The sequence below is a fragment of the Malus sylvestris genome, chromosome 11 (assembly GCF_916048215.2).
Source record: "Malus sylvestris chromosome 11, drMalSylv7.2, whole genome shotgun sequence".
Taxonomy (NCBI): Eukaryota; Viridiplantae; Streptophyta; class Magnoliopsida; order Rosales; family Rosaceae; genus Malus; species Malus sylvestris.
The window spans coordinates 7,627,045-7,642,244 of record NC_062270.1 but is presented as its reverse complement, the minus strand read 5'-3'; the positions used below and the strand labels follow the sequence as shown (position 1 = coordinate 7,642,244).

General features: G+C 37.3%; 2 protein-coding genes across 2 annotated transcripts; both read left to right on the top strand.

The window, feature by feature from the left end:
* The first annotated feature begins 64 nt into the window (after positions 1-64).
* Positions 65-6,541, top strand: LOC126588785 (tropinone reductase homolog At5g06060-like). The gene is made up of 5 exons (XM_050253896.1): positions 65-198; positions 728-938; positions 3,810-4,029; positions 5,483-5,589; positions 6,078-6,541. The coding sequence occupies exons 1-5, from the start codon at positions 110-112 to the stop codon at positions 6,264-6,266; spliced, it is 816 nt and encodes a 271-aa protein (XP_050109853.1). The 5' UTR covers positions 65-109; the 3' UTR covers positions 6,267-6,541.
* A 6,596-nt stretch (positions 6,542-13,137) lies between these two features.
* On the top strand, positions 13,138-13,901 carry LOC126588586 (uncharacterized). Its single transcript, XM_050253695.1, has 3 exons — positions 13,138-13,319; positions 13,393-13,548; positions 13,627-13,901. Exons 1-3 carry the CDS (start codon positions 13,287-13,289, stop codon positions 13,771-13,773), a joined length of 336 nt encoding a protein of 111 aa, XP_050109652.1. The 5' UTR covers positions 13,138-13,286; the 3' UTR covers positions 13,774-13,901.
* Positions 13,902-15,200: the final 1,299 nt, after the last annotated feature.

Here is a 15,200-nt window from a genome sequence, read left to right as displayed (position 1 = left end):
TGCATGTGTTAGCACGTGTTTTACGGTACATTATAACAAGTAACTAGTTCATTTCTAATATAAAAAGTGCACGGATGGAAGTGGGATGAATTGAGAGAGAGAGAGAGAGATGGCGAATGCAGAGATCAATGGCAGAGGTCGCAGATGGTCTCTTGAGGGAAAGACTGCTCTTGTCACTGGTGGAACCAAAGGGATGGGGTTAGTCTTCTCTTTACTTTTTGTCACTCACGTTTGTGTTTTCCCAGCTGATAAGTGCATCTACATTGCTATTTCATTCCAGTTTTTGGTTGATACAGAGCAAGAAAATCAATTGATACCATAGATACCAATGACACAAATTTTGAACTCTACAACCCTAACAAATAAGGCAGTTTTTTTTTACCCAGAGGCCATACCCGTTGTTCCACATTTCCATTTAAACATGTTTATGCGTTTTTACTGACCAAATCTAGCGACTAGCAACACAACCATTTTCTAACCTAGATATTCTACAGTACTCTGGATTGTCTCTTTTAAGTGCTGGATCTTTGGTAAAAACAAAAGAAAATAAGATTTGGCGGTTAAAAATTTCAGAGCACCAGTGTATCTTTGTCTAACCTAACGTTGCTAGAAAGTTTGAGAGAAGAGATTTGATGAGTGTGTAATGGATCTATTTTTTTTTTTTTTTGGAAAAGCGTGTAATGGATCTTTACACTGCGATAAATGTACGTAATGTGTTTATTATTAGGTGTGCTATTGTGGAGGAACTGGCGGGGCTAGGTGCAGCTGTTCATACTTGCTCTCGGAGTCAAGGGCAGCTGGATGACTGCTTGAGTCAATGGAAGGCCAAGGGTTTTCATCAAGTCACTGGTTCAATCTGTGATGTGTCTTCAAGAGCACAAAGGGAGGAGTTAATAAACAAGATCTCATCACAATTTAACGGAAAACTTAACATCCTTGTAAGTACTCTATATTTATTAATTAATTTCTCAGTTTAATTTGTTGTACTAATAGTTTATAGAAAATAAAGTCATGATGAAACTCAAATACCTACTAATTAGTTTTAGGTTTAACATTTTTCGTTTGATTAGAGATTTTTTTTTTTAATTGTTGTAAATAGCTGTTTTATTAGTTGAAACTCAGCAATGCATGCACAAACCTTGAGCTAGAGAAAGGAAACCAAAGTCATTCATTATTACGTTAAAGTTTAGTTGGGTTTCTTGTGAATATATATGTATTTAATACAGGCGTTATCTGAGTAATTATATTAAATATATATAAGTATTTAATTTAAATATTTATTTTTTTAAATTCTAAAGATAAAATGTGCATTTTTCCTTTTTTGGTAAGAGTAATACTAGGAAGATCAATTTTTTTTGTTCAAATCTTATGCACTCATTTTGTTTATAACATTTCTATGGCCTCTATTATTCATTGACACGTATAAATAAACTTATACCTCATTAACTTTGTTGTCGTCAAACAAAATGGTACATAATATTTTTTTTAGCCAAATTTGCAAACCATGTGATGTGTCACCAATAAGAAATAAACACGTTAATTAATAGTTAAGTATAATCTAATCATCACTAACCATGTCATATAGATTACAAATTTGATTTAAATTAAGGGAACTATTATTAGCACTCCACAAATCTTATTATACACTCCTCACAAGTGTATTTATCTTTCTAATTATAGAAAATTTGAAGTGAAAAATGAGATTTTTAGAATGCCAATAATAATTCCTTAAATTAATACTCCCACTAGCATTATCTTCTTTTCGCTTGATAATGGAAAGGGGAAACGAAAGAGATTATTTTTAAGGGTGAATTGCCAATTTAATCTCTGAATTATCACATCAGTGAAAATTAGGTTCCTAAATTATTTTTTCAGAAAAATTAGTTCTTGTATTATAAAAATCTGCCAATTACATTCATAATATTATATTCAAAGCTACTATATTCAATTTTCCATCAATTTAAGTCACGTTACTTACATGTGATACACATTAGAGGGTAGATTGGTAGTTTTCCATAAAGAAATAGTGTATGGAGTTAACTTTGGAAGGTAAATTGGTAGTTTTTCATAAGAAATAATGTAAGTTAACTTTAAAGGGTAAATTAGATGTTATATTTACAACCTATATGAAATGTGAAGGGCTTATAGGCAAGAAAATGACGGTATTACACTCTAAAGTGTGTCAAGTGACTTAAGTTGAAGAAAAATTGGACAAAATAGCTTTGAATATAATAGTAGGGATGAAATTAGCAATTTTTAATGAATTTAGAGACTTTATTTACTGAAAAAATAATTCAGAAATCTAATTTTCACTTAAGTAATAGTTCAGAGACTAAATCGGCATTTCATCCTATTTTTAATATTATCAGTCTGCTTTTTCAACAGATATGATAATATATTAATATTTCTGTTTTTATCTTTTATGAAAGATAAGATAATACTAATATATTAATATTTCTGTTTTCAAAAGATAAGATAATGCTGTTATCAAAGACAGGTGAGAATCCCGTTCGGTTCCCCTCCAGACCTCCATGCTTAATACTCAATAAAGGAATTCTTTTATTGGAAAAAATTTGTTGAATTATTAAAAAAAAAGAAAGATATATATTCATTAAAATAACTTTATCTTCCATATATCAGCAAAAACAAAAAAAAATTATTTCTTTATATAAAGTGATCATCTAGGGCTGCAAATTAGAATGTTGTTTCTAATTCCAACACTAAGATTTCCAAATTCGAACCTGAAATTTCTAAATCCGAATATTTTGTGAAAAATTGGAAAATCGGAAAGCATTTAAAGATTTCGAGAATTCTGAATTTCCGATTCAAATTTTTCCAAAGTATTTCAAACTTGTTCCAATATGTGGGATTCTTCAATTTAAAAATTAAGGTTGAATTACTAGTGTACCCCTGTAATTAATTTGTCATTCATTTGTAGTCCTAACTAATTAATGAAGGGATTTTAATGTTTCATCATCTTGGTGCTCGTAGGGTGTTTTTTGCAAGGATCGAAAATAATGTTTTCAATTTCCGTTTCGAAATTTCGGAATTGGACCGGATTACAATTTTTAAATTCAGAATTTTAGGCATATTTGGAAATATCAGAATTCGGTAATTATGAAAATTTTAGAACATAATTTGAAAATTCATATTTTATATAAGTTTTCGAATATTTTTTTAACTTTTGCGTACCTTCAGTTTATTGTTCATTCTTAATGCTTATGTATAAATTTAATTAATTTTGTAGTATACTATTATACTTATCCTTATTAATATATAAGTGTATGTTTTATATGAAAACAATGAACAATGTATCCAAAATTAACAATAAGATACAAAAGTTGATTACAAGATATATAATTTGACTAAATAATTTTTTTTCTTCAAAGTGCTGGGTATTCAAGCGGCATGCCAAATATCATAATACAATGGGGTAAATGATATATGTTTTCATGCTTCTCCACTTATTTTATGATATGTGGAGTACCCACTTGAATATGGTGCACACTAGAGAGATTTCTCCATTCTATGAGTCATTATTGTGCCTTTCCTAACTCAATTGCAATAACTCCATTATAAGCAACGCATAGTGGACTACATGGTTTTATTTTGAAAACGGACAAGAAAAACTTCATGAATTTAATCTAGAATAATATAAAAAGTCGTAGCATGTCTGCAATATATATCCTTTTTTTTAATTTATGAATTTAGCTTCTACGTACGTGAACCTAAAAATCCACTTCTAGCATTTCATGAACACTTGGGCTATCAGCTAGCTAATCATCGTGCTCCCCAATGTTTGCCTGTAGATAAACAATGTGGGAACTTCCGAATCAAAACCAACAGTTGATTGCACAGCTGAAGATTACGCATTTGTTACAACTACAAATCTTGAATCTGCTTACAATCTGTCCCAATTTGCGCATCCTCTTCTGAAAGCTTCAGGAGCTGGTAACATTGTTTTTGTATCATCTATTGCTGGGGTGGTATCAGTTGCAGGGATTGGAAGTGTATATGCTGCGACTAAAGGTACTGTTTTTTCAGCTAATTACAATATATTGCTTCAAACTTTCTTATAGAAATTTTTTCTTACGAACAAATGATTATAAAAAAGAGATCGTGTGATGATCTTTAGAGCTAGTTTGGTATTGTTGTGGTTTTTTTTTTTTAAATAACTTATTAAAAAAAATCTAGAACATCAAAAGTGTTTGGAAAAACAAAACAAAACAAAAAAATTGTTTTTTCAAATAACTTTTGTCAATGACAGTAGAAAAGCAAAAGCATGGTAGACCATGACATGTTTTTATTTTTTCAAACCACAGTAATCAATGCCCATTTAATGAAATTTTCAAATGACAAGTATACCCTCCACATATTTTACAAAATCACAATCTTTGCACCTACATTATTGTCTTTGACAGTAATTATATCACATTAAATACCATATCTTTTTTAATCATTTAACATATTCACAACAATTTATATAAAAGTTTACCAAACATTCAGACACTGTTGTTTGTTAAAAGCATTTTTACAAAAAAAAAAAAAAAAAAAACCAAACACACAACAGCTTTATTTTATTGCTGTTTATTCTCACAGCACAGTAGAAACATATTTTTTTAAAAGTACAGTAATACCAAACTAGGCCTTAGACCATACATATAAACTGTAATATAGGTAGTGAAAATTGAGGAAAATTACTTGTTGGAAATTAGTTATTTATTTTATTACTATTTATGGTTTTCTTGTGAGTCAAGATAAGATTTCTTGTCCGTTAAAGATTATGGTTTTGCCTTAGTTTTCACTTTATATAGTAATGCTTGTATTTGTTATTATTAATGAGTCAGTCACATTGTAGTTTTTTAGTCGTCATGCCAATCTTTTTCTTCAATTAATAATATTATATTTGTTTATATATAGTCAATGTATTCTTCCGTTTGTTAGCCCTTTCGTTATTCGTATTATTTTCAACTTTACTAAACCAAACACAAGCATGGCATGATCATACTGATAGACCTAAATAAGCATATCGATGTGTTTGCTAATATACGTATGTTGTTGTATGTCGATCAATTAAAATCTTGCAGTCACCTTGAACACCAGTAACCTGCTTTAATTATGACCGTTGTGTTAGAGTGTATGAGTTAGTGAATGTAGGATTGTTACACTTGTCATAAGATTAGAAGGTATGTTTGTTATGTAGTTAAGATTGTTGTGTATAAATAGTATTGTACCTTGTATTACTTGGTCATTAAGAAATAAGATACACATTTCTCTTCTCTCTCTCTCTCTCTAGAAACTGTTCATCCTTACATACATCAAAGATCTTCAATCAATATTGGTTAACATGGTATCAATCGCGATGAGGAGGTTTCTAACAATAATATGATGGATAAATTTTTGTTTTTCATTTATGTAATTTCATTTTTAACGTCATTGTGTTATGAAAGCTTGTGACTCTTCTCTCTTAATTTATATTCAGGAGCAATAATTTCGTTGGCAAGATCCTTGGCTTGTGAGTGGGGAAAAGAAAACATAAGGGTCAACAGTGTAGCACCTTGGTTCATTCGAACACCCCTCTCTGCACCTGTGAGATCTCTAAACTCATAGTCTTCATATGCTTGCAATTTTAACAACTTTTAAGTTTTTTTCCTTTTTTATAAGTTTTGCTACTTCGGTAGGTATGTACATTATTTAGAAAGGTTAGTTCTTCCAGATAAGTATACTATATAAGAGTGGTGCTCACGCATTTTAATATAGATAAGTCCTACATACAATGTTACAATGCACAGCAAAGTCTTCAATTTTATGTGACTGAATAGCACATAGAGCATTGATGTGATCATATATGTAGCGTGTGTATAATCATAGTAATGCACCTAATTATCAAACTACCAAAATCAAAATCAAATCTAAAGAAGTCATCTCCTAAAAAAAAAGATGCTCATCTTATTCGTTCAAAATTGAGGCAAGTGAGATGCTGACATGTATGCATCCCTAGAGTAGAAAATTTGATGAGCAACTTTGGTTGACCTAATGCATTTACACATATAAGCTTATCTTTGTTTTCTCCACAGTTTCTCAGTGTGGAGAAATTTTCGAATGCGATCAACGCCCGAACCCCTTTAGGACGTCCTGGAGAGCCAGAAGAGGTTGCAGCTGTGGTGTCCTTTCTATGCCTCCCAGCAGCTTCTTACGTAACTGGGCAGACTATTGGCATTGATGGGGGAATGAGCGTCAATGGCTTCCCTTTCCCAGAACCATGAATTCGAAATAGCACATACAAATGTGTCATAATCCAAATATAGCACTTGTAGGTGGCGCTAGTGCTAAATACCACAGATGGTGAATAAAATCTAGGTCGAGTGATTTCAATAAGAGTACTTTGGCTACTTTGGTCATTTTGTGTGTTTTTTTTTATTTAAAAAAGATAATTATGTTGTGGCGTAAGAATGAACAACTGTTATATGTATTAACACGTGAGTGAGTCTTTCGTAAACAATATTTTCATAAGTTTAATTTACATTTTCTTTTTCGATTATCCTGATAGAACTTAATAACCGCGACATCAGTGAATGAGTGCATGTCTTCCCACAATTTTAGCGTACAGAGATTTGTGAGCCAATGAATTAGAAAGCAAATTCCAAAAGAACTTCTCAAAACATCTGCGCTCCATTACACGTCTCCATACTAAACTCATCCATGCATTATAAAGTTGCATATCACATTAGCATCCTTTTTTTTTCATTTTTTTTTTAAAAAACCCAAGATTATGAGAATTGTCAATAACCCTCTTGATTTCCCCTTCATTAATCAGCCTAAATTACACGGCTTGATAGTGTGAAAATGGGTCCAAACAAGCATATGGGCTGAGCGTGTGAAAATAGGTCCAACAAATATTTAGAAGAAAATCAATTCAAGGAAAGGCAATGACTTTCACACTCAAAAATTGTTAAAAGAAAGTTCTAATGTTACCCTAAAGATTTGACGTCCAAACGAATAAAAGGTTGTTTTCAGCCTTGATTAAGTGCATAATAATATGTTGGTTGAAAATGATGGATCACCTATTTACATGTGGAACAATGCTTCGCTAGTCAAGCATGAGTAAGAATTCCTCCTCAAAATTCTGTGTTCAAATTACAAACTTTTGTGCTTAAGATCAAAAGCATTTATATTATTAATCACATTATAAAGATCATATCTACAAAAATTAAATTAAAATCAAAGTTGTTTAGTCAATCAATTGTAGCAAATACATAGACGGTTTGTAATACTTTTATCAATTTTGTTCATCTGTTTTTATACAGTTTAATGACTTAAACAACCTTAATTTAAATTAATTTTTTGCACAGACGATCTTTTAGAGTTATTTTTGATATAAAAATTTTCATCATAAAGACGAAGTTTGTTGAATTGACAACGAGTAATTTAGAGTAGAAACTCCTACTCGAGCCAAAAATTATTCTTACATGAGGTTACTTTCATGGTGAAGAGGACGCAGTGGATACAAAGAGAATGATGTGTCTTAGTTCAAGAGAGTGACCCATCGAGTGAGCAACAATAAAAAACACATACATGGCCTAACAATAAAAAAGTCAAATAATTTTTAACCCCACGATACACGATGAATGGCTAAGATGTAGGGATCCCTATGATCCCCACAAAGTAGATCCATATAGGATCCAATTCCATTAAGGGCGCGTTTACTAATCTGTAATCAGATTGAGAGGAATTGGATTAAGGAGGAATTGAAATGAGGTGGAATTAGAATCAGATTCCTGATGGAGTTTTTTACTAAAACTGTCTGGAATCGGAGTAGGAATGATGTTAAGTCCATATAAGTTGTTTACTAATTCACTTCAATCGGAATTAAAACTAGTTTAATTACTAAATTGTCCTTACACAAATAAATTATTTTAATTAAATTTATATAATAAAATTCATCTATATCTTAATTAAATTAAATTTCTTAATCATATTCCCTTCTCCACCCAAACATGCCAATTACCAAATCCACCCCCTTACGCCTCCATAGCCCACCCTGCCTTTCCTTGCACTGCTCTTCACCCCCCACCTTTCCTTGTCCAATTGCACTGCGGTCTCGTTGCCGTCTCATACCCCAACTATCTTCAGCTTCCCCCTCTTATTTTTCCATCTACTTCTCATCTCCTTCCATCTCTCCCCAACCACACAGCCACTAGAATATACCCAATAACCACCATTGCAACTTCAATTCCAGGTGTTAGAGTGTATTTACCACCACTGGAGCTTCAATTCCAGGTGTTAGAGTGTCGTTCAATTGGCAAATGCGACATCGAACGAGTTTCAAATCCGTTCTTCACCAAAGACAACCCATTCCACCAACTCAGTCTTCGAAGCCCATCCATCTAGGGGTAGTTTGGGTATAAAAGTTGGATTCCTGGAATAGCCTTCTCACTGGAATCCAAATACCACCTCCATATAAGAGATCTGATTCCAGGAGATTTAAGGATCCAAATCCTGATTTTAAGTGGACCTCATCTTGTTTTTCATTCCGGAAATGTTAGTAAACGGCTTTAATGCCTAGAAAAGAATGCAATTCCATTTCTTGCCATTCCGTTCCGGTTTGGTAAACACGCCATAAATGTATAACATATATGTATACAGGTCTTTTAGGCAAAGGGATCCCCATTTCTTGAAAAAAAAAAAAGATTAGGTGTTGAGCCCACTTTATATTGAATTTCAACGATCCGAACCGTCTATTTTGTAAACCTCGATTCATAGATCATCCTTACAAAAATTCAATTCAATCCGAAATTATTTGCTTATTTAATTATCAAGATCAAATTTCATTGTTTTCTTGTATAATAAAGTATTCGTTCATTTTTTTGAACCCAATTAGATGTTTTAAATATTTCCGATTTGGTATATATTTTGCAAGAATGATCTATAAGGTATAACTTAAAAAATGAACAGTTTAGATCGTTAAAGTTCGATGTGATATTAACCCAACACCTAATCCCTATTTTTATAAAGAAATGAGGATATTAATACTGTTCGTCGCAGGAATCTCCTGGCGGACGAGCACACAGCTCCCCTGGGAGAATGGCGTCGGTTGAGGGTATCTGTCGTACTTCTGCTTTCTTCTCGGGCTCGCTCGGGCAAGCCTTTGTCGGGCAGATCTTGGTCGGGCAAGACACACTTCGGGCAAGGCTCGTCGGGCAGTTCTGAAAGAGAAGGACATAGTTAATTTGAAAGGGTGCCTTTGTGGGGCCTTAGGTGTAGGCCTTAAGGCTCACAATCAAGATTAACTTTGTCGTGCTCAGGCGTGCCACTGCCATCTTCAGTATGGCAGATGTTGAATGGGTGTTAAGCTTTGATTGAATATGTATACGCCCGAGAAACCAAGTTAGATATAACAGGTGCCTTTGTGGGGCCTTAGGTATAGGCCTTGAGGCTTCCTGTCAAACTAAACCAGCGCTTGGATGTATCATATTTGGTCTTTTATGGTTGCCAGAGTTTTATCACTATTATACCTTTGATTATCTGAATCTAAGAGGTAGGACGAACCCAAATGAGTGCCTTTGTAGGGCCTTAGGTATAGGCCTTGAGGCTTCCCATCAGAGTTAATCCTTATACTCGGACCAACTAGACCGCAACATGAAATGAAGCTAAATAGATGCCTTCGTGGGGCCTTAGGTGTAGGCCTTGAGGCTTTCTATCAGAATTCACTTCATACTTAAGCCTTTTCTACGAATCAAGATATAATAGCAACAAAACGGAGAAATAGATTGATTACTTGCGCCCCAAGTAACTTCGGACTTCTCGCTTATCAAGGATTGTCATGGATGGGTTGAGTCCACATAGAGTTCTTTTTTATGCCTTGAGGCCAAGGACTTTTAAACTGATCTTTAAATTACATGCCCGCCGGGCTTAAGACTTAGATCTGATTTGAACTCTGACGCGATTCAGATCGGATTCAAGTGCTGAAGACTCATTTTCATTATGACTTTGCTAGAAATAACTTGTATATAACTGGGAATATATAACATGTTATTGTGCTTTTAAAAGAAAGAAAAGACAAAGACAGAGCAAAGATAGTCGGGTAAGTTTGAACCTTATCGGCCAAGGCTGAACTTCTTACAAAATCTATCTTTGTGGCTCTGTCAGAGGTCTGAAAGCTTTTAGAGGGGTTGACGGGGGAGAAGAGGATACAAAATGAATCGATACCACCATGAACAAGGTAGCAGAGCTATTACAGGGGTTTGGGAAGGTTTATCCCGAATGGGATGAAGGCTTGTGCTGACTACAGCTTCGTTGAAGGCAAATCTGGCTTGAGCAGAGTTTTGGCTTTTGTTTGTTTGTTTGAGTGTCTCTAATTCTGTCTTCTCTTCCTCCTTTTATAGACGACTTCAGCTTGGGTTCCTGTAGCAATAGCGGTGCCCGAATGCGGTTTGGTGATGACTCACTAGCTTTTTTACATGAATGCCACCAATAAAGTACTTTATTGGGCTGTGTAGTGACTGAATAGCCTACCCCCTGTGGTCTTTGAGCAGGTAAGCAGGTGGCCTTTGTAACTTGTGCCCAGCCGAAAGCCTCTTTCCTGCCTCCTAAGTTTTCCTCTGGGCCTTGGGTTTGGGCCGACTTTCTCTCTGGCCCAAAGTTCATATTTTATCCCAAACAGTGCCCCCTTCAATTGATGTTAAGGTTGGGATCCCAGGCGCCAATATTAATTGAAAGAGACCCCTGTTTTAAACCCTTAGAACTCTTAGAACCCTTGTGAGTGAACTTCTCCGTTCTCTGTGTTTCGTAAAAAGAAAACCTTCTCTGATACAACAAAACTTCCCCAATTCTTTCATCATTTCTTTCTCGTTGTCCGACGAGGTTGCATCTTTACCGTTCTTCTTGTTTTTCTTCCCCACGGCCTTCATTAAATGGCCTCAGGATCCGGCCAAACCTTACCATCCTACGAGTCTGGTGAAGGAATTGCCACTCTACGCCGTCTGCTCAACGGGCTGCATCGTCCGCGGGCAGGTCTACATTCTGAACTCTTCTTTGAGATACATAGGGTTCAATCTTTGGGTCCTGCCTGGATTTCTCGGGTTCCCTCAGTAGAAGAAAGTAATATGCCTAGGGGAAACTGGTTTACCCCAAATCCTTATTTGGCCGACTCGGGCATTTCTTCTTCTAAGTGGTCTTTTCATCGTCGAGGCTTTCCCTTGGTGAATGATCTTGCCTGGGCCCAGTGGATTGACGAATTGGAACCTTCCTTCAAGCAGAAATGGATGAGTAACGGCATCTACGAACTGATTATGCTTTCGAAGATTTCAATTACCCCTAAGCCCGAATTGCTTGCTTCTGCCCTCCTCTTTTGGAATACGGGCACAAACACCTTCGATTTCCGTATGGGTCCCATGTCTCCCACCATTCTTGATATGGCCCAAGTCTTCGGGTTGAGGCCATCGGGCAGGGTGATAGATGTTACTCAAGATTGGATTCCATCCTCTACCACCGGGGGCTCAAGTTCTTCCACCTACTTCCTTCCTCTCAGCTATAACTCAGTTACTTTCAAAAGTTATGGGACCTCCTTTAAAGGATTCATCCCTTTTGTCAAGAAGAACTTCGGGGCAGGCTCTCCTCAAGCCGACAAAGATCAAGAGCATATGTACTTTCTTCTTTACTGGCTTAACAAGCACGTCTTCCCCAACAAATCCAAGGGGGTACGGGTAGAATGGATCCCCTTGGTAGAGGTTCTTCACAATTTTGATGACGTTGCCACAGGTACATTCCTTCTCTCCCATCTCTATCACCTTCTTTTTGACATGACCCGGGATGAGCCCTTTGAGACCAATTTGAACGGCCCCATCTGGATGATACAGATTTGGCTACAATGGTATTTTCCAGAATTTCGGGCTATCAATCTAGAGTTTCCAGAGGGTGTGGCTCCTGCCCGAATCCTGGCTGAAGCTCCTCCTGTAGATCATTCCACCTTTGCATGCTTCTACTTTTTCCGAGTCTGCAGGACTCGGTCAGACTTGGAATGGGGTGCATCGGTCTTGAGGAGATATCCTTGGTTTTCTGACCAAGCCTTCCAAGATGCCCCTGGTGAGGATGCTGCTCCCTTCTGCAGGGAAAAGTTTATCAGCTGTATTCAGCCAAGAGACTTGGCCTGGGGGGTCCGGGGAAATCGGTATGATCGAGGCTTGGAGGTGTATCATCCTAACTTCTGCAGCAGGCAGTTAGGATTTAGGCAATCCATACCTGTCCCATTCTTCGACTCCATCCATTGTGGCACTTCATTTCGGTTACAGACTCCTTCTGAAGCAATATTTCGAGCTGCCCGCCGTAGTTTGGACGTGATGAGCCAAGCAGCCCGACATTCCGTTGTTCTTAATTTCGAATGTACCTCGCTGTTTTCCTCTTGGTGGGAGGAAAGGTGGACTAGAAAATACGGAGGAGATTTGAAAGTGAACCACGATCGTATTTTCAGCCAGCTTTCTCTTAAATCATATCCTAGCTCGAGCGAGCTTGCAAATTGGAAAGATATGATCCAAGAGAAAAACCGATTACTCCTAATAGGTGACTTTCTTCCCATCCGATTTTTCTTTCCTTGTTGTTTACTTTCCTCACTCTTACCTGTTTCTGCAACTTCAGTTGATACTGAATCCGAAGCCATCGAATCAGAGAATGATTCTGCTGATGCCGCAGTTCTTCATGGTGCTGCAGCAGAAGCTGAAAGGCGGGAAGCCGGGGAAGGGACAGACGTCTCAGAATCTCTTGGGGATTCAGGAGCCGAAGAAACAATTAAAGAAATAGCCAAAGATACGACCAAAGCATCTAAACGAAAGAGGGTGGCCATAACTAAAACCACAATCTCTGATCCGGCACTTCCTTCAGCAACCACACGACCAATTCTTACCCGAAAGAGTAAGCGGGCAAGAGTCACCGTGCCTCCTAAACCAGCAGCCCCATCTGCTCCTGTTTCTGAAGCGGGTAAAGAGACAGAACAATCTTCCAGTGAGTCTCTCCTCTTCTGGATCAAATGGCTACCTTTCTCCCTTATCTGATTATCCCTTTATCACTCAACAGGACCTCAAGCTTCTAAAAGGTCAACCCTTGCTTCTAAGAAGGAATCACGAAGAGCTGCTACGCTTAAAGAGGTATGACTTCTATCTTTATACTTTCTTATTTTCAAACCTTTCTGAATTTTGAATAATTTGGCTTAGGCTACAAGGAAAGAAAGTCTTTCTCCGCAACCTGCCCTAGATGCAACCCCTTCTTCTCAATTTGATCCTTCCACAGGAATCATGTTGCATTTTGTGGATGAGGATGATACTTTGGTGAGTTACTCTTTCTTTTCATTTCAACTTTGCACATTGCTACCCAAGTAACTCCTATCCATGTTCTTTGCAGCCATCTTCGGGATATGAACCCATTTCCCCGTCAGTGGCCTTGGATAAAGAACCCATAGTTCCTGAGATCCCTGTAGCTTTAGACACAACTATTTCGCAAGCGCTTACTCGCCAGACGGTCGATGAACCTCCTTCTTCTCCTCAAGATCAACCTCAGGTGCTGGAATATTTTCTTCTTGTTTCTTCCTCTGGTGACCTTTTGCTGATCATCACTACTTTCTTCGGATACAACCAGGATGTAGGCACAGGTTCAGGCACAACTTTCCCATCTTTCGCTGGTGGTGAAAAATCTTCACCTCGACAAGGAGTTAGTGCATTCTCTAGTGAAACCCCGGGGTTAAGTCAGGTAACTTCCTTCTCTCCAAAGCCTCTTTTGTTTTGACTTGTGTATAGTTCATCTTGTCCTGATCCTGAAGTTTTGTAGCGAGCTTCCCCAAAAGAAACTTCCCCTCCTCCAATGGCCCGTAACCCAAGGTGCTTTCAACCTCCTTCTTCCTCTGGAGATGTTGACACCTCCCTGTCTAGAAATGAACCGATTGAACAAACAGAAATTGCCCCTTCCATAGGCATTATCTCACCAGAAGAAACTGTTATGCCGGACCCTTCTCCTTCCTCCTCTGATCCTGCCAAGTTGCCCAAATTCTTCGAAGCACTCGGGCGACTTGAGACGCGGTTGAAGTTTTCAAAGCAGGCTTCAACAAAATCTATGTCTTCGGAGCAGCAACAAATCTTTCAAACATGGGCAAAGAAAGAATTCACTGCATCATTTAACCTCAAGGCTCTCTGTGACCTCGAGAGAGTCATTACTGAGTTCTTTAAAAACGATCGCTTATCCAAGCCTCAGTATGATTCTTTCCTTTCTTTCTTTGAAAACTTGAGGGCCCTCAGGGAGCAACATCAGAGAGCAGACCGGCTGGCTAACCGGGCAAAATGCTTCATAGAGAGAGAATCGAGCTCCTCTACCCAAGTTAGTCGGCTGATGGAAGAAAGTATGCAGACCAAAGAACGGATTGAAGTTGTTTCTTCTGAAATTCAGAAGTTGGAGAGACAACTGATGATCCTTAAGGCGGAGCAAACAACTCTTCTGGATAACCTTGAGCAACAGATCGAAGGGGTGGAAAAAGCGACTTCAGAGTTAGAGCAAACCAAGTCTGAACTTGTAAACAGCCATACTGTCTTGGCTGAACCAAATAGGATTTTTACCATCATGCGAACATACCATTCTAGAATAATCACCTTATGTGAAGATGTAAAGTTTTTGGAATAGAATTACTTTGTAATCTCTTTTTGTTTTAGAATGGATATGTAACATTCCTCCTGTTCTGCTCCATTTGGATAGGCCTCAGGCAACTCTATGCCCCCTTGCCTACCTGCTTTTCTCCTCCATCTTTATTGTTGGCAATCTTAGCCCCTGCCCCCGGGTCCTTTCAATGGCATTTTACTCTGTTGATAACCCCGACTCCTTGAAAACGAGGTCGATCATGCTAATAGGAGCTTCGGGGAAAGGGTTAGTATCCACCATCATACTAGCCTGAGGTGAATCGAGTAGTAACTTCCCCTTCACTATAAGATCCTGTACCCAGTCCCTAAACTGGACACAATTGACTATAGAGTGGTTGAAGGTATAATGCAACTTACAATACTTCTTCCCCCTGAGTTCCTCGGGCTTGGGCATCTTTTTGGTGCTGTCGGGCAAAATGACTCTTGCCCGCACAAGTTCTTCATAGATTTCTGGCGCCTTGGTTAGATCGAAAGAATAACTTTGATACTTTGGGGGTTTCATGGGTACGAACCCACCATCATTCATCA

Excerpts from the sequence above, each read along its gene's own strand:
- LOC126588785 (XM_050253896.1), top strand. The coding sequence starts at position 110 with ATGGCGAATGCAGAGATCAATGGCAGAGGTCGCAGATGGTCTCTTGAG. Across the intron at positions 199-727 it reads GGTGGAACCAAAGGGATGGG|GTGTGCTATTGTGGAGGAAC; the intron begins GTTAGTCTTCTC and ends GTTTATTATTAG. Across the intron at positions 4,030-5,482 it reads TGTATATGCTGCGACTAAAG|GAGCAATAATTTCGTTGGCA; the intron begins GTACTGTTTTTT and ends ATTTATATTCAG.
- LOC126588586 (XM_050253695.1), top strand. The coding sequence starts at position 13,287 with ATGTTGCATTTTGTGGATGAGGATGATACTTTG. Across the intron at positions 13,320-13,392 it reads TGGATGAGGATGATACTTTG|CCATCTTCGGGATATGAACC; the intron begins GTGAGTTACTCT and ends TGTTCTTTGCAG. Across the intron at positions 13,549-13,626 it reads CTCCTCAAGATCAACCTCAG|GATGTAGGCACAGGTTCAGG; the intron begins GTGCTGGAATAT and ends GGATACAACCAG.